Genomic DNA, 26,819 nt, shown 5'->3' with positions numbered 1-26,819 from the left:
GAAGAGACCTTTATTACTTCATCAAAAGTAATCAACAAACTATAAAAAAGGAAGAAATGGTCAAATTAGCTAGATTGTCAAATAATAATATTTTGAAGTGGCATTTCTTCCTCGGCTTAGTGGGAAGCTGTGTGCTCGATTTCATGTTAATTGTCTCCACCAGCCGAAGGCTTGGGGGAGAGTATGTTTTCTCCTTCGTCCGTCCGTCCGTCCGTCCGTCCGTGCGTCCGTCCGTCCGTCCGTCCGTGTGTCCGTCCGTGTGTCCTCACAGTTTGTGTGCAGCTAATCTCAGTCGCCGTTGGCCCGGTCGCTGCCAAAGTGAGCACACACATTCCCTGGATGCCAATCTAGAACCTCTGCCCTAAATGTTTCAAATGGGCCTTTTCTAGCGCCACCTAGTGGCCAATGTTCACAAAACACATTTCTGTGCACTACTCTTACAGATTTTGTCAAAAAATCCTACAAATCGGTAGGCAGCATCTCGACAGTCATGTGATCGACACAGATCTGTCCGATTTTGCATATTCCATCCGGATTGGCTAAGATTGGCTTCCAAAGTTTGTAGGATTGAGCCGTTTTGAACAAAATGCCTCAAATCCCAAACGCAAAGTGCAATTATCATGAAATTGCACACACACGTTCCCACTAGGCCGAGGAAGAAAAGCCACTTAATTTTTGGTGGCGCTGTAACAGGCCGATTTGTGGTTTTACCTATAACTCCACCGATTAGTTTCAAACTTTGTAAGCGCACTCCCTAGAGGCTAAGGATAAACCTTTGCCCTGCATTTTTCACACCAGCCTTTTATAGCACCACCTTTGGACCGACTTATGTAAAACACATTTTTGGATATTACTCCTTGAGATTTTATCCAAAAATCACGCAAATCGGTACACAGTATCTCTATAGTCATGTGATCAAGTCCGATCCGTCTGATATTTCATATTCCATCCTGATTGGCTAATATTAGCTTCCAAAGTTTGCAGGATTGCTCCGTTTTTGAACAAAATGCTTCAAATCATCAACGCAGCTTGCGATTACCGTGAAATTTGCCACACATACAGTGTTGTACCCGAACGCGTTCAAAGAACGATCGTTCGTGAACACGTTCGTATTTTGGGCGAACGTGAACTGAACGTAATTGTTTTCGCTTGATGAACGATATTGTCGAACGCGGTCATTCTGACGCCCGTGAACGGCGTTCGTCGGCGTTCGTCGGCCGTTCATGCGGCGGTCCGCGCCTCCGCGGTCGCCTGTCCTCTCCTCTCTCTTTTCATTCACATGCTCCAATAATGCACTGCACGCAGCTCCTCTTGAACGTTGATATGCGGTGCTTTCTGCACTCTGGAGCTGGCAGCTGCACTGTGAATCTCCTCCTCGTTACGTCTCACAAGCCTATACTTTGTCCTATGTGTGTTGCACGGCGAAAATAGCTGATCTGCAAGCTCACAACGTGTCGCATCCACAAGACAACGTGAGCTTGTAGATCAGCTATTTTAACCAACGCGGAAACACAAGTGTTTCGTATGAAACACCTGTTTGTTAAGACTCGGAAGGAGGCACTCCATTCCTATGGGTGTCGCTAACGCCAGGTTTAGAAACGTCTGCCTTCAGGAAGACTGGGCACATAAATATTGTGGGCACCTCAATGTTAAGTTGGATGAAATTATTGCTGTGTATGGTTCTATATGGGCTGTGTCAATAATTTTGACAAATAATAGCATGCAGCAACGTCTAAAAATGTATATATATATATAAATATATATATATATATATATATATATATATATATATATATTTGAATAGCCAAAAGTATAAAAAAAAAATATGGTTAAAAAGAACGAAAAAGAACTAAGTTAGTTCATTTTGGGGAACCATGAACTTTAGTTCAAAATATAGAATTATGAACTAGAAATGAAGTAGTTCATTTTAGAAGTTCTGAACTTGAACTTGAACTAGTTCGTTTTTAAAGTGAACTTTCCCAACACTGCACACATATTCCCACTAGGTCAAGGAACAAAAGCTACCTTTTTTCACATTGGCCTGTTATAGCGCCACCAGCAGGTAGCCTTTAGCAAAACAAATTTTTGGAACACAATGCTTCAAATCATGCATGCAGCGTCTGATTTCCATGAAAGATCTATGGTGAAGAACTTATGCCACCCTTTTTACATTGGCCTATTATACAGTAGCACCACCAGGACACACAGCCTGGTGGAGACCTGTGCTCGGAAGAGCACTGCTTCTAGTTGCACTCTGCATTTGTGATTTGAGGCATTTTATCCGAAATGGACCAATCTTACAAACTTTGAAAGCCAATATCAGCCAATCAGGATGGAATATGGACCATCAGACAGATCTGTGTCGATCACATGACTGTAGAGATGCTGTCTACCGATTTGCGTGATTTTTGGACAAAATCTAGGAGTAGTGTACAGAAATGTGTTTTGCAAACATCGGCCTCATGGTGGCGCTAGAACAGGGCCATTTAAGAAATGTGGGGCAGAGGTTCTGAATTGGCATCCAGGGAGTGTGTGTGCTCATTTTGAAAGTGACCGGGCCAACGGCACCGGAGATTAGCTGTACACAAACTCGGAGGACGGACAGACGCACGGACGGACGGACGGACGGACGCACGGACGGACAGGGGCGAAAACATACTCTCCCCCTGCCTTCGGCTGGTGGAGACAATAATAGTACGCACTGCACGCAGCTCCTTGTGAACGTTGATATGCGGTGCTGTCTGCAGCTGCACTGTGAATCCGTCTCGCAAGTAAAGCCTGACTATACTTTGTCATGTGTGTTGCACGGCGAAAATAGCTGATCTGCAAGCTCACAACGCGTTGCATCCACGAGACAACGTGAGCTTGTAGATCAGCTATTTTAACCAACGCGGAAACATGCTGTGCGCGAGGTTTAGAAACTTCTGCCTTCAGCCCTTCACAATAAAGGTGCAGGAAGACTGGGCACTGGGCACCTAAATATTGTGGGCACCTCAATGTTAATTTGGATGAAATTATTGCTGTGTGTGGTTCTATATGGGCTGTGTCAATAATTTTGACAAATAATAGCATGCAGCAACGTCTAAACTTTTTTTCTTTTTTTTTCTTTTCTTTTTTTGAATAGCCAAAAGTATAAAAATATTATGGTTAAAAAAGAACGAAAAAGAACTAAGTTAGTTCATTTTGGGGAACCATGAACTTTAGTTCAAAATATAGAATTATGAACTATGAAATGAACTAGTTCATTTTAGAAGTTTTGAATTTGAACTTGAACTAGTTCATTTTTAAAGTGAACTTTCCCAACACTGTCCAGTTCAAATATGATTATTTTGGGGGTCTCCAGTTCAAATAGGATTATTTTGGGGGTCTCCAGTTCAAATATGATTATTTTGGGGGTCTCCAGTTCAAATATGATTATTTTGGGGGTCAAGGCCTGAAAAGGTTGAGAACCACTGCTATGAATACAGCATGAAAGGGGAGGATACTGTTATTAGACTCTGTGTCTTGTTTTTATCCATTATTTGCTCATTATCGTGATATTACTTTGTTGTGTTATGGCGTTGTGTATAACATATATGTGTCTATTGTATAATAGGAGGATTGACATACTGTGTGTGTGGAGGTCCAGGTTCACTGAAGACAGGAGGTATTCCCATAGACGCGTCACTCTTCATAGACACACAGCTGGGTGTTGGAGACTCTGCTCTGTGGTGAAGACTTCTGGAATCACAACAATATTCATACAATGATCATGTGAATGAAAGAGTCTGTTTGTTATAGATTCTGTATTGTTACATTGCATTTTATAAGAGAGTAAAACTCCATGTTGAAGTAATAGGAAAAATATTATGATTGATTATTTTATTAGACAAAAATGGAGAACAGTACAAGTATAGTCAATACAATTGAAATGTAGTACAGTACAAGTAGGGGAGAACGGGGTAAGATGAACCGCAGGGTAAGATGAACCACCCCCTTTATCTTTAAAACTATACACATGAGTAGGGATGGAGGCGGTAACCGCCGTACCGCCGTACCGCCGTACCGCGGTATACCGAGGTATACCGAGGTCTACCGCGGTGTCATTGTGCTTACCGCGGTAAAAAGACAAAAAAAGGTCTATTTTTTAACAAGCGAGTTTTAAAACGGGGGAGAAGCGAGGACCGCATGCGCTCCATGCCGCTCTGCTCTGGGCTGTGTACCACATCTTTGGAAGCCACATGTCACTCAGACACAGACCTGCACACAGTGCACAGGGCAGTAGAGTACGGAGCACAACTCTATGACGGAGCAGCATAAACTTTCTCTGTAATCCACGCGACACAAGGATGTTAATACATACCTTGTGTTGTGGCATATCTTTTTTTATTCATGCGGATTACTGTCGGAGCGCGGGCCGCGTGGACTAAAACCGAAAATGAAACTATTTTACTTTTTCCACCGCGTCGGCGATTTTATAACCTTTTCTGTCAAGTCTTGTAACTAAAACCTGTATATAGCAGCACTCAATCACTGCGATTTGAGAGTTGAGACGTGACGTGAGTTTACAGAATCACTGTACACGATCTGACTACCCTTCCTCTTCTGGTTTGTTCACACAGCTGTTTGTGTCTGAAAAGCCCAAGTAGCTAGCCTACGTTACTATGGTAACCCGACAGTGCAGATCTAAAAGCTCAGAACGCGTCGCGGATGCGATGTGTTGTGAGCTTGTAGATCTGCTCCTTTAAAAGCCATACCCGCTGTGCTGTACGGAGAAGTATAACTTGGGCAGTCAGGCTGTGTCGCCTCTCCACTGTGGAGAGGCGACTTTTGGGAAGATGATTGCAATATTTTGGCTTATCGCCGAACCTTAATTAATAGATACGGGGGTGCGGTAATTACCGCAGTACCGGCGGTAAATGGGAAGACGGTAATCGCGGTAACAAAATGTCCATACCGCCCCAGGCCTACACATGAGTTGTCATTTGACCCCACAATAAGAACGCAAACATCATTTCCACCTGGCTGTGGAGTTTACAGACACCTGGGCAAAGTGGAAAGCATATTTCTACCCCGAAAAGTGTTTTTTGCTGGTCGAAGTAATTTTTTTACTTTTATGGTATAATGATTTTTATGTTAAAGCAAATGTACCCAGGTCTAAACTTATATATCATGCATGTTGGTAATATCCCAATGTATAAAACTATGTGAATCATTTAGCTAAAGATGAGCCTTAAGCATTAAGCTTGCCAGGTTTTGTCAAAATGGTGGCCGTGGGGCAAGATGAACCACATGCCTTGGGGTAAATTGAACTATGTGAATCACCATTCATATTTTGTATTATGTCTTTGCTACTCAATTTATGCTGAATGATCTTTCATTTTGATGAATACACTAATTTAAGAGAAGTTTTTAATATTATATTAATAATTGCAGATATTAAAAGGTTCTGAATAACAAACTTAATTTAATTGGTCTTAATGGTTTTTCTTACGGTTTAAATAACCGTAAGAAAGGAAATAAGACTATTTGTAAAAGGGAAATGTGTTATTCAAATATTTCTAATAAGTACATACATTCTTTGTTCAAGTTTAAACTCTTAAAAGTTTAGAATATCACGTGGGTCAACTTACCCCTTTACCTGGATCAACTTACCCCTCACCTGGGGCAAGTTGAACCAGATGACCACTTTTTTTTTAATAAGTCATATTTTTATGGTCCTTTGTCATAGACACTTACTTATAATTTCAAATGATAGCAGACATCCTGAAATATGTCTAGATGTTTTGAATTTACTGCCAGCTCACTTTTTCTTGCTTCCAGGGCAACATAAGCACGAAGTGGTTCATCTTACCCCGTTCTCCAGTTAAACACCCTGCCTAAAAGGAACATCTCAAATAAGACCTTTTACGGTCTTTTTTACTTTTGAAAGCCCTCAGTATTTAATTCATGGACATATGAATAGCAAGCAAAGAAAACATTCAATAATATCACAGTTATAAAAACACTATATGTACAGGATTGGGGAAACAAGGGGGTGGGGCTAAGGTAAAGGTGGGGGTGCTCACTTCTGACCTGTCTATGGGAGAAGTGATAACTACCTCCTTCTCTGGCCTCCTGAAAGGTGAGTTTTCACCTGTCTATGGGAGAAGTGATAACTACCTCCTTCTCTGGCCTCCTGAAAGGTGAGTTTTCACCTGTCTATGGGAGAAGTGATAACTACCTCCTTCTCTGGCCTCCTGAAAGGTGAGTTTTCAGGGCAGTTTTGAAGGATGCCAGCGAGCTACATGTTTTAAGGGAGGTAGTCAAGGAATTCCACACCTGGGTGGCAGTGTTGTAGAAGGAGAATTTACCCATATTTGTCTTATGGGTTTGTGTTATCAGATCATTGTGTGCGCTCCCTCTGGTGTTGTGGTTGTGGGTGTCGCTAACTTTTTGGAGATGTTTGGTCAGATATGCGGGTACTGAGGGGATGGAGGGCAGATTTGCGTTGACTATTTTTAAAGTCACTCCCATTTTTAGTTGTTTAACTCTGTCTTCAACGCAGAGCCATCTTAGGCTAGCAAAATGTGTGGGAGAAACATGGGTCATGGGCCCCAGGTCGAGAAGTAGCCCAATCAGTTTGTTTTGGGAGGTTTGGAGCTTAGTCTTTAGTGATTCTTTGCTGTTGGAGTACCATGAGGTGCAAGCGTAGTCAAAGAGGGACTGAATGAGGGCCCAGCAAGAGTCCCGAGGGCACTTTTGTTGACAAAAGTGGAGATTCTGCCCAGGAATCGTGTTCTTGTTCTTTGATAAAATATCACTAGAAATGGGAGTGATTCTCTTCACCCGCGGCTCCCACATACAGTAAGCTACAGTTTAAGAAGCTCAGGAGGATTGACATACTGTGTGTGTGGAGGTCCAGGTTCACTGAAGTGAGGAGGCATTCCCATAGACGCGTCACTCTTCATAGACACACAGCTGGGTGTTGGAGACTCTGCTCTGTGGTCAACACTTCTGGAATCACAACAATATTCATACAATGATCATGTGAATGAAAGAGTCTGTTTGTTATAGATTATGTATTGTTACATTGCATTTTACAAGAGAGTAAAACTCCATGTTGAAGTAATAGGAAAAACATTGTGATTGATTATTTTATTAGACAAAATGGAGAACGGTAAAGGTATAGTCAATACAATATAAATGTAGTACAGTACAAGTACAGTTAAACAGCCTGCCTAAAAGGAACATCTCAAACTTTTACAGTATTTTTTAGGATGAAAGCCCTCAGTATTTAATTCATGGACATAATGAATAGCAAGAAAAGAAAACATTCAATAATATCACAGTTATAAAAACACTATTTGTACAGGATTGTGGAAACAAGGGGGTGGGGCTAAGGTAAAGGTTGGGGTGCTCACTTCTGGCCTGTCTATGGGAGAAGTGACAACTACCTCCTTCTCTGGCCTCCTGAAAGGTGAGTTTTCACCTGTCTATGGGAGAAGTGACAACTACCTCCTTCTCTGGCCTCCTGAAAGGTGAGTTTTCACCTGTCTATGGGAGAAGTGATAACTACCTCCTTCTCTGGCCTCCTGAAAGGTGAGTTTTCACCTGTCTATGGGAGAAGTGATAACTACCTCCTTCTCTGGCCTCCTGAAAGGTGAGTTTTCACCTGTCTATGGGAGAAGTTATAACCAGTAAGACTCCCTAATCGGGAGATAAGCGACCGTAGGTCGCTTATCTCCACAAATAGGGCAAAAATGTGTTTTTCCAAAATCTTCCTGATCCATGTTGATGAGATGAGTGTAGACATGCTGTGTAGTGATTTGCGTGATTTTAGGGCAAAATCTGTAGGAGCAGTGTCCAAAAATGTGTTTTTAAAAATCGGCCTGAAGGTGGCGCTATATGGGACAGATTCATGTTGATGGGATGAGTGTAGACATACTGTGTAGCGATTTGCGTGATTTTAGGGCAAAAACTGTAGGAGCAGTGTCCAAAAATGTGTTTTAAAAATCGGCCTGAAGGTGGCGCTAGAAGAGGGGCATGTGAGAAATGAGGGGTGGGGTCTCCGCGTTGCCTTGGCGGACAAATAGGTACCGGCCCCGGCTCTCCCGGACGCTCCTAGCCGGAGTTACGGCATTTTATGTGAGCTGCAGTGGAGGGGGTCCTCCACTGGGGGCGCCACCACTTTTGCATCCGTTCTGGAGCACCAGGAGTGGGTGGTCCCCAGGAATTCCCCGTGAGCAGCCCCGTTGGGGTGGTCATTTGGTCATTTTTGCACATTTGGTCATTTTTTACACCTGGGGGTCCCCGAGGGACCTGGGGGTCCCTGGAGCTCCGGGGGTCCTTGGAGGTTGTAGTTTGGCAGGTAAGGAGTGTGTGTGCAAAATTTGGCATGGATGGGGGCAACGGTTGTGGAGATATGAGCAGGGCAAAAGTGTGACTGACTCACAGACAGACAGACGGACGGACAGACAGCCGGTGGAGGTTTTGGTAGTAAATGCGACCTATGGTCGCAACTACCTCCTTCTCTGGCCTCCCGAAAGTGAGTTTTCAGGGCAGTTTTGAAGGATGCCAGCGAGCTACGTGTTTTAAGGGAGGTAGTCAAGGAATTTCACACCTGGGTGGCAGTGTTGTAGAAGGAGAATTTAATTTACCCATATTTGTCTTATGGGTTTGTGTTATCAGATCATTGTGTGCGCTCCCTCTGGTGTTGTGGGTCTCGCTAACTTTTTGGAGATGTTGGTCAGATATGCGGGTATTTAGGGGATGGAGGGCAGATTTGCGTTGACTATTTTTTAAAGTCACTCCTATTTTTAGTTGTTTAACTCTGTCTTCAACACAGAGCCATCTTAGGCTAGCAAAATGTGTGGGAGAAACATGGGTCATGGGCCCCAGGTCGAGAAGTAGCTGAATCAGTTTGTTTTGGGAGGTTTGGAGCTTAGTCTTTAGTGATTTCTTTATGTTGTTGTTGAGTACCAAGAGGAGGGCACTTTTGTTGACAAAAGTGGAGATTCTGCCCAGGAATCGTGTTCTTGTTCTCTGATAAAATATCACTAGAAATGGGAGTGTTTCTCTTCACCCGCGGCTCCCACATACAGTAAGCTACAGTTTAAGAAGCTCAGGAGGATTGACATACTGTGTGTGTGGAGGTCCAGGTTCACTGAAGTGAGGAGGCATTCCCATAGACGTGTCACTCTTCATAGACACACAGCTGGGTGTTGGAGACTCTGCTCTGTGGTCAACACTTCTGGAATCACAACAATATTCATACAATGATCATGTGAATGAAAGAGTCTGTTTGTTATAGATTCTGTATTGTTACATTGCATTTTACAAGAGAGTAAAACTCCATGTTGAAGTAATAGGAAAAACATTATGATTGATTATTTTATTAGACAAAAATGGAGAACAGTAAAAGTATAGTCAATACAGTATAAATGTAGTACAGTACAAGTACAGTTAAACACCCTGCCTAAAAGGAACATCTCAAATATGACCTTTTACAGTCTTTTTTAGGATGAAAGCCCTCAGTATTTAATTCATGGACATAATGAATAGCAAGAAAAGAAAACATTCAATAATATCACAGTTATAAAAACACTATATGTACAGGATTGGGGTAACAAGGGGGTGAGGCTAAGGTAAAGGTGGGGGTGCTCACTTCTGGCCTGTCTATGGGAGAAGTGACAACTCCTTCTCTGGCCTCCTGAAAGGTGAGTTTTCACCTGTCTATGGGAGAAGTGATAACTACCTCCTTCTCTGGCCTCCTGAAAGGTGAGTTTTCACCTGTCTATGGGAGAAGTGACAACTACCTCCTTCTCTGGCCTCCTGAAAGGTGAGTTTTCACCTGTCTATGGGAGAAGTGATAACTACCTCCTTCTCTGGCCTCCTGAAAGGTGAGTTTTCAGGGCAGTTTGGAAGGATGCCAGCGAGATACATGTTTTAAGGGAGGTAGTCAAGGAATTCCACACCTGGGTGGCAGTGTTGTAGAAGGAGAATTTACCCATATTTGGCTTATGAGTTTGTGTTATCAGATCATTGTGCGCGCTCCCTCTGGTGTAGTGGTTGTGGGTGTCAATAACGTTTTGGAGATGTTTGGTCAGATATGCGGGTACTGAGGGGATGGAGGGCAGATTTGCGTTGACTATTTTTTAAAGTCACTCCCATTTTTAGTTGTTTAACTTCAACGCAGAGCCATCTTAGGCTAGCAAAATGTGTGGGAGAAACATGGGTCATGGGCCCCAGGTCGAGAAGTAGCCGAATCAGTTTGTTTTGGGAGGTTTGGAGCTTAGTCTTTAGTGATTTCTTTATGTTGTTGTTGAGTACCAAGAGGAGGGCACTTTTGTTGACAAAAGTGGAGATTCTGCCCAGGAATCGTGTTCTTGTTCTCTGATAAAATATCACTAGAAATGGGAGTGTTTCTCTTCACCCGCGGCTCCCACATACAGTAAGCTACAGTTTAAGAAGCTCAGGAGGATTGACATACTGTGTGTGTGGAGGTCCAGGTTCACTGAAGTGAGGAGGCATTCCCATAGACGCGTCACTCTTCATAGACACACAGCTGGGTGTTGGAGACTCTGCTCTGTGGTCAACACTTCTGGAATCACAACAATATTCATACAATGATCATGTGAATGAAAGAGTCTGTTTGTTATAGATTCTGTATTGTTACATTGCATTTTACAAGAGAGTAAAACTCCATGTTGAAGTAATAGGAAAAACATTATGATTGATTATTTTATTAGACAAAAATGGAGAACAGTAAAAGTATAGTCAATACAGTATAAATGTAGTACAGTACAAGTACAGTTAAACACCCTGCCTAAAAGGAACATCTCAAATATGACCTTTTACAGTCTTTTTTAGGATGAAAGCCCTCAGTATTTAATTCATGGACAGGACATAATGAATAGCAAGCAAAGAAAACATTCAATAATATCACAGTTATAAAAACACTATACGTACAGGATTGGGGTAACAAGGGGGTGAGGCTAAGGTAAAGGTGGGGGTGCTCACTTCTGGCCTGTCTATGGGAGAAGTGACAACTCCTTCTCTGGCCTCCTGAAAGGTGAGTTTTCACCTATCTATGGGAGAAGTGATAACTACCTCCTTCTCTGGCCTCCTGAAAGGTGAGTTTTCACCTGTCTATGGGAGAAGTGACAACTACCTCCTTCTCTGGCCTCCTGAAAGGTGAGTTTTCACCTGTCTATGGGAGAAGTGATAACTACCTCCTTCTCTGGCCTCCTGAAAGGTGAGTTTTCACCTGTCTATGGGAGAAGTGATAACTACCTCCTTCTCTGGCCTCCTGAAAGGTGAGTTTTCACCTGTCTATGGGAGAAGTGATAACTACCTCCTTCTCTGGCCTCCTGAAAGGTGAGTTTTCACCTGTCTATGGGAGAAGTGACAACTACCTCCTTCTCTGGCCTCCTGAAAGGTGAGTTTTCACCTGTCTATGGGAGAAGTGATAACTACCTCCTTCTCTGGCCTCCTGAAAGGTGAGTTTTCAGGGCAGTTTGGAAGGATGCCAGCGAGATACATGTTTTAAGGGAGGTAGTCAAGGAATTCCACACCTGGGTGGCAGTGTTGTAGAAGGAGAATTTACCCATATTTGGCTTATGAGTTTGTGTTATCAGATCATTGTGCGCGCTCCCTCTGGTGTAGTGGTTGTGGGTGTCAATAACGTTTTGGAGATGTTTGGTCAGATATGCGGGTACTGAGGGGATGGAGGGCAGATTTGCGTTGACTATTTTTTAAAGTCACTCCCATTTTTAGTTGTTTAACTTCAACGCAGAGCCATCTTAGGCTAGCAAAATGTGTGGGAGAAACATGGGTCATGGGCCCCAGGTCGAGAAGTAGCCGAATCAGTTTGTTTTGGGAGGTTTGGAGCTTAGTCTTTAGTGATTTTGGAGTACCATGAGGAGGGCACTTTTGTTGACAAAAGTGGAGATTCTGCCCATGAATCGTGTTCTTGTTCTCTGATAAAATATCACTAGAAATGGAAGTGTTTCTCTTCACCCGCGGCTCCCACATACAGTAAGCTACAGTTTAAGAAGCTCAGGAGGATTGACATACTGTGTGTGTGGAGGTCCAGGTTCACTGAAGTGAGGAGGCATTCCCATAGACGCGTCACTCTTCATAGACACACAGCTGGGTGTTGGAGACTCTGCTCTGTGGTGAAGACTTCTGGAATCACAACAATATTCATACAATGATCATGTGAATGAACACATAGACTGGACCTGAATGATAATGTCAGGCACTGGAGCAGATGATGTCTCCAAGTGGAGGAAAGTTCAGATCATGTAGCAAGTAAAATTGCAACCTAACTGCCATGAATATTGTGGATTCTTTTGAATCCTTTAGGGGATGTTGATGTTGTCATCTGCCCATTTGTCAATTTGGTCAAAAGACATTGGTTGAACAAACTCATATTTTGGGACCATCGCTCCATTGTTTACAATGGTTTGTAATGCAGGCTGCCACCCCATGTGGTCATGTGATACAAGATGGCCGCAGTGTGAATAAGGTCTATGGGCTTTGCTTTGGACTTTCTTAAAAAGACAAAACTAAAGTTGTCAAATAATTGTAGTGGAGTAAAAGTACAATATTTGGATCCGAGATGTAGAGGAGTAGAAGTAAAAGTACAGTAAATTGGAAATACCCATAAAGTACAAATACCTAAAAAATGTACTTAAGTACATGTACTTAGTTACTTTACACCACTGCCAGTGTGTGTATATGGTACAGGAGGATTGTCTTACTTTAAGCGTGGAGGTCCAGGTTCATCTTTAGACCCATAGCTGGCTGTTGGAGACTCTGCTCTGTGGATGAGATGTTTGTCTCTTCCCTCCTCCTCCTCCTCTCTCTCCACACGCTCACTCATCTTTGGTCTTTATTTAACCTGTCAAGGTTAGCAGAAAATAGTAAATGATTAATGAATGAATGTACAAAACACACACACACACGCACGCACGCACGCACACACACACACACACACACACACACACACACACACACACACACACACACACACACACACACACACACACACACACACACACACACACACACACACACTTCTAGAACAGTGTCAGTAATATTTCAATCTCATTCTGTATTATTAATATGACATTGACATAGGATGATACGTTGAAATATTAACTGTGAGCTGCTATGAGGCAACAATATCACCATCATAATGCTGAGACTACAGTAGATGAACAACAATATCACCATCATAATGCTGAAACTACAGTAGATGAACAACAATATCACCATCATAATGATGAGACTACAGTAGATGAACAACAATATCACCATCATAATGCTGAGACTACAGTAGATGAACAACACTATCACCATCATAATGATGAGACTACAGTAGATGAACAACAATATCACCATCATAATGATGAGACTACAGTAGATGAACAACAATATCACCATCATAATGATGAGACTACAGTAGATGAACAACAATATCACCATCATAATGATGAGACTACAGTAGATGAACAACAATATCACCATCATAATGATGAGACTACAGTAGATGAACAACAATATCACCATCATAATGCTGAGACTACAGTAGATGCAGATGCATGCAGTAGCTCTTGTCAACCAACAGGTGTCCTACTGCACCACAGAATTGAAATATCACAATAGAAGAACAGGGAGACGCTCATGTTCCAACAGAACAAGGTAGACCTTTGAATATCATGTTAATAATACTATTGATTAACATACTGTACCCTGGTTAAAATAATGTTTCATTCACTAAAACAAGTCATGGACTGCTGGCAGCTTTGAGATGTCGCCAGCTCAACAGTTCCTTTGTATTAAAATATTTAAAATATACAGTACATAGTTTTCTTGATTGGATTACAATTATTTTGATTCTAAAACTGTTAATTGTAACATTGCTTACTACATTCACAAACACTAAATACTCAAAAGGAAACCAACCAAACCACACCACACCCTTAAAACAACTCCCTCACATAGTTTACAGTTTACAGTTTAGGCATTTAGCAGACACTTTTAATCCAAAGCGACTTACAATAAGCAGATATACATCACTATAATCAGTAAAGAAAAAAGGATTCTAAAAAACCTAAAAACAAATGCTGACTAGCTTCATGTATGGTCATTGAGTGTTTCAGTAGTGCTATGGGTTTAGGTAGAGTCTGAAAAGAGTCATAGGCATAGGCAGACATAGGCATGCAGCCTCCTCTTATATTCAAGCAGAGCAGTAGACCATAGAAACTGGGATCAAGTCTTTCTGCATGAATTGCACATCTGTTCTGCAACGGAAACGTTCCGTGTTTGCATGTGTGCGCCATTCCACTAGCAGTGTGTTCGTGTGTGTGCACGCAAATAACAGGATACAGTAGGCGGGCTCCAGACCGGATGACACTCTTAACTCACAATGAAAACCAAAGGTTTCAGCCGAGTGGGAAAGTGCAAAGCTGACGCAGTTTTACCGACATAAAATGTCATAAATAATTATACCAAATACAAGCGTTACTTATAGGGTTAAATAATCAACATAATTATTTCATAAAGTTCTGCTCTGTCTAAATAATTATTTTGCTGGTGACATCAATCATAAGATTCATAACCAGATTAACCACAGAGAACAAGTACAGACAGGCAGACTAGACAACAGGGAGTGGTAGCTTTAGTAGAAACTAGAAGCATAAAGTAGCCTATAAACTGTTCCTGTGAGAACCAAGTGGTTCTAGTAGTGAATATTAAAACAACAACACTTACTTTACGTAAAGTTGGTTAAGTTTGGTCCATTCTGTTTTGTTTTGTCATCCGCACAGACTGTCAAGTTCACAGTTGTTGTCGTGTCTCAAAAGGGTTCCCGAGCTTCGCACTTTAATTTCCTTTATAATGTGACTTTGACCCGCCTCTACAGCTCTAGGGCTACAGTCAGTTAGATGATATCGTCATACACAGGTGAACACATAATAGTCAGGGAACGAGTTGGGCAAGTTCCACCATGTCTCATTCCAACTCCAAGTTATTATGTTGTGAGTATAGCCTGACTGTAGTCAGTGTTTAAACACACAATAGAAGATCATTGGGCTGACTGACGTGAGGACAGGGTTCACCCTGCATGAAAACAAGCTCAAATACAATTGGCACAATAGCCTAATAGCCTATTCACACAACAGACAGACACGGCCGTTTAAGAGCCATTTCGCCTACCCTCTGTCCATGTTTGCATATTATCCCTTTGTAATTTAAATTGACAGTGGTGTCACCTGTCAAACCGTGACCATTAGTAGGTCTGGTATACACACGGCTATCCTGACCTTATGCACTCCATAGTAATCACACCAATAGTTTTAGGTGAATTTGCCTGACACCAATACAATAAACAGAAGAAGCTGATTTACAGTGGAAAGGGGAGGTGAGTGTGGGCTTAGATAGATGTTGTTCATATCCAGTCTATATTCTAATCTTATTGTATGTTTATCACTGGCTGTTGCTGCTGCTGTTGTTGCTGTTGTTATATGACACCTAGCTATATGACACCCAGGTCTCTCTCTCTCTCTCTCTCTCTCTCTCTCTCTCTCTCTCTCTCTCTCTCTCTCTCTCTCTCTCTCTCTCTCTCTCTCATGGCCATTGGCCAACTGCTGTTGAAGACACGTGATTTACAGTAAAGTAGAGAGAGGGAGGGAGGCAGGGAGATTTGGCACATCAAAGCATTATGATTATGAATACCACATAATAATAAACTAATGATAGAGTACAGCATCTTGCAATGGGCCTGGTGTACAAGATACACTACACCTCCAAGATACCCATGTACCTGACTAACTACTGGTGTGCAAGATACACTACACCTCCAAGATACCCATGTACCTGACTAACTACTGGTGTACAAGATACACTACACCTCCAAGATATGTACCTGACACCCTAAAGGTCAAGGGTGTCCATGATCACAACACCAGAGGCAGCTCCATCATGTTCAACCTAGATTTATCACTAAACAAGGCTCTAATTCGTTATCCAGCTATACCACCAACATGTGGAACGCCCTACCTCAGGCCTTAAAAGAGAGCAAATCCCTAGCCTCCTTCAAAAAAAGTCACCCTCAGGCCTAAATAGACTAGACCCATCTGTTGTGTTTATTGCCCTTTTTTATTATTTAATTTCTGCTTTTGTAATTGATGTTATCCTATGCAAAGTACTCTGTTCTGTCCGTCTGTCTGTCAGTGTTATATGAGATACATAAAGTGGTTCCTGTGTAAATAAGCCATAAAGCTTACTAGGATCTCCTTTTACCGGTACGTAGTTGAACTTGTACCAGTGATTTGTGCTGTCATGAAACTTTTTTGCTATTGCAAACTGCTAATAAACTCTTCAATCAATCAAAACCATAGATAAAACAACGCTGCATTTTTGTAGTGAAAGTCAACATTTTGTAATTGACATGACTTTGTGAATCCATTGTTAAAGGTTGTAGGTTGTCCCCTGACTGTTCAGATGCTGCTGATGTGCATGGCAGAAATACATGTGCAAAGAGTCGAGGAGGAGTGGCTTCATCTGATTTATTTTTTCTAATGTAGGGTTTTGTTGGTAATATGTGTTGTTTCTTGTTTACAGGAGGAATGATACAGTACTTGTATGTATGTTTTAAATGCCCTCTCCTAATGTAGGGTTACTGTTTGTTGGTATGTATCGTTTTGTCATGTGGGGACTATGGATGAAATGTAGCATTCTTGCTAATTCCGGTGTATTTACATTGCATTTATGTAGTGTTCATTAATATGCATTGTCCCGTCTAAATAAACAAATAAAGTAAAGTAAAGAAAGCCATTGCTCATCATGAGGGTGAAGCTGCATTCACACAACAGAAAGCCATTGCTCATCATGAGGGTGAAGCTGCATTCACACCACAGAAAGCCATTGTTCATCATCATGAGGTGAACCTGCATTCACACCACAGAAACACACGCAGTCTAAGCTCATAGGAACTCATTCTGTGCTCCTCCAGTCCACCACGGCTGTTGTTGATTGACAGTCACTCTGTGGCAAGGGTCTTCAACAGGGGGTCCGGGACCCCTAGGGGGTCCTCAGAGTTACTACAGGGGGTCCTCCAAATCTTTGTGTGATAGAAGCTTTTTTTCTTCCTCCTTTTTTATATTAACCAATTGAACCCTAGCGTCCATATTCTGATAACTTTAGCCAAAAATAGCCCATCTACAAGCTCACAACACCTCGCGCTGCGAGGCGTTGTGAGCTTGTAGATCGGCTATTTTTGGTAAAGAGCTTTGGTTTAGAGGAGAAAAAGAGCAGACTAAGTACAGAGTGAAAGGCCAAATGTATTATGTATTGACGGTTCAAGTGGTTAAATATCTGAAAACACAAATTGACATGAATCCAAAATACACTGATGATTGTGCCGTCAAATGATGAAACTATATGGAATCTATGGGTTGTGGGGGTCCCTGCTTCATCTCTCTCTCAACTAAGGGGTCCTTGGCCTTAGAACGTTGAAGACCCCTGCTCTGTGGGATCACTTCCCTGTCATTCCCCACAGCCACACCTACACCTAGCCTCGTAGATGGGAGGAGTCAGTTTACTAGGCTAACCTACACCTGCTACACATAGAGCAGTGCTACTTTCATGTCATAAGCCGCTTTCCAATCCGAAGGGTTCACACTTTGAAGTGCGCATTTCAAGGGCTATGACGTCACTGGTCACAGATCTACAAGCTCACAATGCGTCGCAACGCAACGCATTGTGAGCTTGTAGATTGCTATTTGGCGCGGCCCAGTGACGTCATAGCCCTTCAAATGCGCACCTCAAAGTGTGAACCCTTCGGATTGGAAAGCGGCTATAGGGTCTGCTTGCTGGTGCCTGCTATATTTGCTTCAACGTACAATGGCCTCGTGCAGGGACAAAAAAGCTAACCTACAAGTCCACACCACGTTATGTCAGCGGTGCGTTGTGGGCTTGCAGATCGACTGGGGCGGAGCTAACTCAACTAAATGTTGTGGTCATAGACAGACGAGTGAAGAGAGCAGGCAGTGAGTCTGGAGTGAAACCAGTGAGTGACAGAGAGCAGCAGAGAACAGAGAAGCTGCTTACAGCTCCTTTACATTACAGACGGACAAATATTACATTACATTTTCACTGTTGTCATAATTATTACAGTTTCTTAAATGTTTCTTTCAAGAGAAGCTCATGGGGGAAAACTTTAAGGAAGAGAGGAGAGCAGTCTTTTCCTGCCTCTCCTCTGTCTGCAGCTGAAACAACGGTGTCGGGTGTCACTAACATACACAGAGCAAAACACAACGTATAACTGTCTTTCTGTGTGCAGTCAGTGTGCATGCCGTGGCCACACACTCAATTATTATTAGATACAATTATTATATATATTATTTTAACATTTTGACAGTTCTCCTTTTTACAACTAGACACAAAGAGTCTGCTTTGTTCCCTATGGAGATACAAAGAGCCTGCTTTGTTCCCTATGGAGACACAAAGAGTCTGCTTTGTTCCCTATGGAGACACAAAGAGCCTGCTTTGTTCTCTATGGAGACAGAAAGAGCCTGCTTTGTTCCCTATGGAGAAACAAAGAGCCTGCTTTGTTCTCTATGGAGACACAAAGAGCCTGCTTTGTTCCCTATGGAGACACAAAGAGCCTGCTTTGTTCCCTATGGAGACACAAAGAGCCTGCTTTGTTCCCTATGGAGACACAAAGAGTGCTTTGTTCCCTATGGAGACACAAAGAGCCTGCTTTGTTCCCTATGGAGACACAAATAACCTGCTTTGTTCCCTATTGAGACACAAATAGCCTGCTTTGTTCCCTATGGAGACACAAAGAGCCTGCTTTGTTCCCTATGGAGACACAAAGAGTCTGCAAAGAGTCTGCTTTGTTCCCTATAGAGACACAAAGAGCCTGCAAAGAGTCTGCTTTGTTCCCTATAGAGACACAAAGAGCCTGCAAAGTGTCTGCTTTGTTCCCTATAGAGACACAAAGAGCCTGCAAAGAGTCTGCTTTGTTCCCTATAGAGACACAAAGAGCCTGCAAAGAGTCTGATTTGTTCCCTATAGAGACACAAAGAGCCTCCTCAAATTATTGTCGCTGGAATGCGATAAAAACAAACAAAGACAAATGTCCATGAATTCATTCTCCATGGGGTGAGTAATGGATAGGAAAAAACATAATTCTGGGGGTGAAAAATCCATTTAACACGGTAGTGATTAAAATCACTTACCCTGCAACAATCTTTACGCTTTGGACTCCATTTTGTTTTGCCAAGTAAAACGGATCAGACTCTTCAGGTGAATCAAACTAAATGGAGTCCAGACTCTTCAGGTGAATCAAACTAAATGGAGTCCAGACTCTTCAGGTGAATCAAACTAAATGGAGTCCAGACTCTTCAGGTGAATTAAACTAAATGGAGTCCAGTATCTTCAGGTGAATCAAACTAAATGGAGTCCAGTCTCTTCAGGTGAATTAAACTAAATGGAGTCCAGTCTCTTCAGGTGAATCAAACTAAATGGAGTCCAGACTCTTCAGGTGAATCAAACTAAATGGAGTCCAGACTCTTCAGGTGAATCAAACTAAATGGAGTCCAGTATCTTCAGGTGAATCAAACTAAATGGAGTCCAGTCTCTTCAGGTGAATTAAACTAAATGGAGTCCAGTCTCTTCAGGTGAATTAAACTAAATGGAGTCCAGTATCTTCAGGTGAATCAAACTAAATGGAGTCCAGTCTCTTCAGGTGAATTAAACTAAATGGAGTCCAGTCTCTTCAGGTGAATCAAACTAAATGGAGTCCAGTCTCTTCAGGTGAATTAAACTAAATGGAGTCCAGACTCTTCAGGTGAATCAAACTAAATGGAGTCCAGTCTCTTCAGGTGAATCAAACTAAATGGAGTCCAGTCTCTTCAGGTGAATCAAACTAAATGGAGTCCAGACTCTACAGGTGAATCAAACTAAATGGAGTCCAGTCTCTTCAGGTGAACGTGAATCAACTCACTAACAGCTGTGTGTTGTTCTCAATCCTAGAGGACGGACTGCCCTGCCCCCATTATGAAACAATGTGGTACATTGACCTGCAGCCATATCACACACACACACACACACACACACACACACACACACACACACACACACACACGGTCAATGTTTAACCATATTGTGTGACTGGTAAGATAAGACACCATGCTTGTTCTCTCTCAGTGATATATGGGTAGAAACAGAGCCAACCTGCAAAGCAAGTTTCAGGGTTCCATTCCAAGCCCCGCTATGTGTCACCATGTCTATGAATTATCTGACCCTCTAACTGTGATAGAGGTCACCTGGGTGGAGCTAAATATTTCCCCAGCAGGATCAACTAGATCTAATCATAATGAATGGGTGGGGGGTGTCTACATTTCAATGTTTTAAAGATTCTTATACAGAATAATGGAGTGTTGGTCTGAATGAATCAGTCAGTTCAGAAAAAGCTGGTCCCATCCTATTTTACAGTACACTTTAAGACATAATAAGACAGAATATATATAATCTTTATTCAGGAAACACACAGGGGGTCCATATCAAAAACACCAATGACAACAACAGCAACAATACATTATACAAAAATACATAAAATACATAAAAGGCACATAACTACCATATGCTGTCAGTGCGCAACAAAAAGGCTTCTGCGCCAATGGCGCCACAGACTTGAGCTATACCTAAGAGAGCTTTTAGTAGGGTCCGTTAGTTTCATTAGAATGTCATTCTCAGATTCATTCAACCGACACATGAATCTGTACATCAAGTTTCTTAGTAGGGCTTTAAAAGTAGGTAACCGCAGGCTAACACATAATTGGCTGGCGCTGTGCCATCTAGGCACACGCAATAACAGCCGCAGAGCATCATTGTAGGCTACATTCAGTCGCTGTAAGGATTTAGCCATGTACCTGCCCCACAGGTGAGCAGTGTATAAGGGTAAAGCCATAATAAGAAATAATGTGGTGGTAATTAGAGCTAATATATTTTATTAGACAGAAACAAAGACAGAATAGTAGAAAGAGCAAATACATTCTCTGGCACCGGCACCTGCCGCGGAACTGCAGCGACAGACACTGCCACACGACTGGCAGTTCGACCAGCAGTCGCACTGCATCACCGGCGATAGGACCAGCATTCCCGCCGCACGGACCAGCAGGTCCCGTAGAGGTAAACTTCCCGTCCGTGTGGTGGTGGCTGCAGCGGCTGTTACCAGCGATGCGGGTCCTACCTACCGTTCCGTGCGGCAGCCGCCGGTCCTACTGCCGGGACTGCTTTATTATCTTATAAAATAATATTAGTTCTAATTGCCAACACATTATTTCTTATTATGGCTTTATTCTGTCTTATTCTGTCTTATTATGTCTTATTATGTCTTAAAGTGTACTGTAAAATAGGATGGGACCAAAAGGTATGGCAACATGACTGGTGTCTTGCACACGCGTGAAGCACCAGTCATGTTGCCATACCTTAGCAACAGGTATGATACATTTTTTCCCCTGTTTCTACGGTTTCTTGGGCTGGATATGGCAGCCTGGAACGGTTGTTCAAGTGCAGCTATACAGGAGTGTATAAAACAGAACAGACGATACGGTATGTCTTTAAACTAAACAGGAGTTTCTCCAGTTTGACGAAATCAGGAGAGAAAGACAAACACAAGTGTGTGCTGTAACAACACCATCCCCACCCTGTGTGTGTGTGTGTGTGTGTGTGTGTGTGTGTGTGTGTGTGTGTGTGTGTGTGTGTGTGTGTGTGTGTGTGTATCCAAGGCGCTTTACAGAGATTGTGCATTACATTACCATTCACACACTGACACACACACACACACACACACACACACACACACACACACACACACACACACACACACACACACACACACACACACACACACACACACACACACACACACACACACACACACACACACACACACTCATCACATTCACCCATTCACATAAACATTCATTACATTCACACACACACACACACACACACACACACACACACACACACACACACACACACACACACACACACACACACACACACACACACACACACACACACACACACACACACACACACACACACCTAAACGTCCTCAAGTGCTCTTGGCATGGTGCCAGACTGCACCCATCTCTCTGTGAGTCAAACCAGTCCAACAGCAACAGACCAGAGACAAACACACAGAAAGACAGGACCAAACACACAGAGACAAACACACAGAAAGACAGGACCAAACACACAGAGACAAACACACAGAAAGACAGGACCAAACACAAAGAGACAAACACACATAAAGACAGGACCAAACACACAGAGACAAACACACATAAAGACAGGACCAAACACACAGAGACAAACACACAGAAAGAAAAGACCAAACACACAGTTTACAGTTTACAGTTTAGGCATTTAGCAGACGCTTTTAATCCAAAGCGACTTACAATAAGCAGATAACATCACAATAATAAACAAGATAATATGTCAGAACATCAACAATATAACAAATGCAAATGGATATTTATCTAGAAAAAACACAGTATAATCAAAGTTCTAAAAACCTAAAGACAAAAAACTAATGCTAACTAGCTTCATGTATGGTCACTGACTTTTCTGTAGTGCTAAGGGTTTAGGTGGAGTCTGAAAAGGTGAGTCTTCAGTCCACGGCGAAAGCTAGCGAGTGAGTCCGTTGTTCTAAGTGCGACAGGGAGTTTATTCCACAACTTGGGGGCCAGGAGGGCAAACTGTCTCGGATGAGTGGATTTTTGCCCTGGAGTTTTTAGCGAGGGTTCTGTCAGCATCCCTGTGTTGGCTGATCTAAGTGAGCGGGTGGGGGTGTAGGGGTTGATCAGGTTTTGGAGGTATGGAGGATCCATACCTTTGGCTGCTTTGAAGGTCAGCATCAGTGTTTTGTATTCAGTGCGGGCCGCAACCGGGAGCCAGAGACACAGAGACAAACACACAGAAAGACAGGACCAACCACACAGAAAGACAGGACCAAACACACAGAGACAAACACACAGAAAGACAGGACCAAACACACAGAGACAAACACACAGAAAGACAAGACCAAACACACAGAGACAAACACACAGAAAGACAGGACCAACCACACAGAAAGACGGGACCAAACACACAGAAAGACAGGACCAAACACACAGAAACAAACACACAGAAAGACAGGACCAAACACAACTCTCTCTAAGGCCTCCTATGCATGACATGGATTCTTGTATAAAAACATTTACTGCAAAAGTGGTGAAATTGATATAAAGCTGAACCCAAACTACAAATAGGCCTTGGAGGGTGATCACTGAGTGAGAAAATCCTAGTCCACTCACATCTACAGTTTATACAAATGACATCCTGTAAGATGAGGGATGTCCTTTAAGCCTTGGTTCTCTAACCTTTAGATGCCAAGGACCCCCAAATGTATGTTTGGCCGAGGACCCCCATCTGAAAATGATTTTGAACAGGGACCCCCAGAAGAGAGCATTTGTGTTAAACAATTTTCACAATTATTTTAAACATTCTAAACATTTTCGATATATATATATATATATATATATATATATATATATATATATATATATATATATATATATATATTTCTTTTCAAATATTTTCAAACACCTACAAGCTGTGAGCTTGTAGATCTGCTATTTTTGAATAGCCAACATAACAATGGATAAAGTGGTTCAATTGATTGTGATGCTATGTTAACTACTTTTCCTGGGGACCCTCCCAAGGACCCCTGGGGGTCCCCAGACCTCACTTTGAGAACCAATGGCTTAGAACATCATTTTATGCCATATACAGCGCCACAATAATTGTAACCTATTGTATAATTCACAAATAGCAGATGTACAAGCTCACAGCACATCACAAGCTTGTACATGTGCTATTTTCTAAGTATTTTGAAGAACAAAAAACATGCACAAACAAGCAAACTACATGATGCTGCACTTAGATGCCACCCCGTGGTCACATTGGGTAACTACACTTCAGTGATCACAACAATAATCAGTCAATGATGAAAGTCATGCAAACACCAACACACTGACTGAACTGAGACGGTTGGTTCTGGAGAATGAATAAATAGAAACACATGGACCTGTAAGGGTCCATTTAGAACCCACTGGAGGAACCCCGGGGGTCCCTTTGAGAAACACCGTACTGAGCTCATTTCCTATGTTCCCCAGGTTCTATGTTCCCTATTTACCCCCGCAAAAAAAGGTTCTATGTTCCCCAGGTTCTATGTTCCCCACTTACCCCCACCTACTGAATGAAAAATACACGTACCCCTGGGTACTTTGAGAACCACTGGCCTTGCGTATAGTTTATAGAGAAAAGAATGAAAACAAACGTGCCTCGATCTTGCAAGTTCAAGAGAATAATTTATTAGATCAACGTTTGGGTCATGAGACCTTCCCCTTTCTTGTGTTGTGTTAATAGGACATTATTTTGACCATGTTATGTTCCTGTGGTCTTTTAGGACACCTACAGGTTGACAAAGGTACTGCATTAAACAGGCTGATGTTAAATCCATGCTGGAACATTGGAACATTAATGTTCTTTTACATGTTTGGACAATATACAGTATTATAGTACAGTATGACGTTGTATGACATCATGTATTGATCATTGTGTTTATGGCAGAAGAATAGCACAGAGTTTACTGATGACAGTACAATATAATATCTTAGTATTCTGTAATATTGCATACTTTTGAATGACAGTAATTATGGCAGGATTGAAAAAGGATTGAAAAAAGCTGGTAAGATGAGTTTGGTGTCTTAGTGGCGCTCAAACAGTTTCATGTCAAGGACATTTTCAATATATCTACACAGGAACCATTTAGTAAAATATTAATGGTATTGTTGATAGAGCATCAAATAATGTCCTATTATTAACGTCATAATGCATTTATTAATCACAGACTGAGACAAAGATTTAATTAAAGTTTACATCTATTAAGCGAACTACAGAGTACGATTAGTGAACTGTAGAATAATTACATTCGCTGATTGGGGAGTGGTGACCGCTGTGGTGCATCTGTAAGAATGCAAGAGAGGCTTCTTCTTCTCTTTAAGTAGTTTTATTCCAAACAAAAAGGTTCACAAAAGGGTGCTTGAACGCAGTCCCAAATTTGCATATAAGGAAAATAAAGTCTCTTATGTAATGTTATCCAAAAACACAAGAATAATGTCCAAACAGGTGAAAAACTGCTCCTCACTCATCTAAACAGCTCCTCACTCTCTGAATGCTGCAGACAAACTGAGCTGAACTAGCAGCAACCCCCACACTCCAGGACACACCTGGCACCTGCAATTAGCTGCCAATCCCTCTCTCTAGGCTGAAACACAAATTATCAATAATCAATAATCAATCAAGTAATTAAATAGAATGTCCTTCATCACAATTAGGATGTTTACAAAGTATTTTATTTTATGAAAATATAAAAAGTTCATATCAATCAGGCACAGTCAGATACATATAAAAAGCCATAAGTGTTTAAAATAGGTTGTTCTTACATAAATAATTAGTTCTTGGTCTTCAGCAGCCAAGAACTCTTTGGTCCAAACGAGAAACATCCACAACGACTGAACACTTCTAGGAGTGACTCCATCATTACATTGTAGTTGCTGATTCATTATCATACAAACAATGATATCAACAACAATAATATTGGCCTTGAACGTTGACACAAGAATAGAAGAATAGTTTTATGCTTTTATGCTTTGTTACCAAACATTGCACTAGAAGAAAGATATGATGACTTAAATACACAAATTAATGACAATGACAATGTCCGTTAACAATAATCTTAATACATCATTTGTAGGGCAATATTACGTGTTTAATACTTTAAATATGCTTGTATAGTGCAAATAGTTTATAGTGCAAGTGAGCTTGTGACCTTGTGGACTTTTAGAAACCAATTTTGACCAAAACCAATTTTAAACAAAACCAATGTTGTTTTTCAACAGATTAATTCATACAGATGAAGGGAAAGGATTCTGAGGAATATGTAAAATAATTGTGATTATCTTATAGTGATCATATATATAGTGATTAAGAGATAACCTCGCGTCACCTGGCTTTCTGGGGAAAGCCTGGTATTCGTTTACTAAAAAGGTCGGTTGATCCGGTCTAGACCGGATGATATCCTACGTTATTTTGTAGTAAAAACGGACTACATTTTGGCCGGAACTACCAAACCGGAATCAGTTTTAACCCAAAACTAAATTACTTGTGCATGCGCTAACTACTTGCGCTTGCGATGACAGGGTTAAAACTGATTCCAGTAGGCAGGCTAATACATTAATCTCAATTAATCACATTTTAATCACAGAATGATATTTGACATACCTGGAAACAGTGCGATTTTTTTTATATATAACTATATATACCTTCGACTTTCGACTTTCTCTGGTGGGAGTTGACTTGTGTAATGAAGTCCACAGAGTCGACTTGTCGACTTTTTCGTTATGCCCTAGTGTGGACAAGACAAATCTTGGCTCTGAGAGGTTAAATCTCATAATGGTGGTCCGTGGCTCAAATGCAGAACAATGAATGGACCTTGTGTGAGGGGGAGATAGCGATGCCTTGCCTGATGTGATGTGTGTGCGGGGGGTGTTTAATAAAACGTGAGAATGACACAACTGTCCTTTTTTATGATCCCATTCATTTTATTACAGTTTTTAGAGGTGTTTCTGCAGGCTTTGTATAACATAGTTGCTCAACGTATGTACATCAGTACAGGTGGCTTAAAATTCTCTGAAACAAGAGTTTCAAGGTAGTAGTCGGGGACCCAC

At 41.8% G+C, this 26,819-nt stretch overlaps 1 protein-coding gene across 1 annotated transcript in view; it reads right to left on the bottom strand.

The window, feature by feature from the left end:
* LOC308289679 (uncharacterized protein) overlaps nucleotides 1-26,819 on the bottom strand; it is a gene marked incomplete at its 5' end in the record, with an annotated part of 57,231 nt that overhangs the window by 21,905 nt on the left and 8,507 nt on the right. Inside the window, one exon of the mRNA XM_080731419.1 lies at nucleotides 16,835-16,916. Coding sequence (XP_080587545.1) covers nucleotides 16,835-16,916 — 82 coding nt within the window. The remainder of the gene's footprint in view (nucleotides 1-16,834; nucleotides 16,917-26,819) is intronic.

This window comes from Nannobrachium achirus, assembly GCF_963921795.1.
Source record: "Nannobrachium achirus genome assembly, chromosome: 1".
Classification (NCBI taxonomy): Eukaryota; Metazoa; Chordata; class Actinopteri; order Myctophiformes; family Myctophidae; genus Nannobrachium; species Nannobrachium achirus.
Note: the sequence above shows the minus strand (reverse complement) of the source record. Positions and strands in the feature narration are given on the sequence as shown.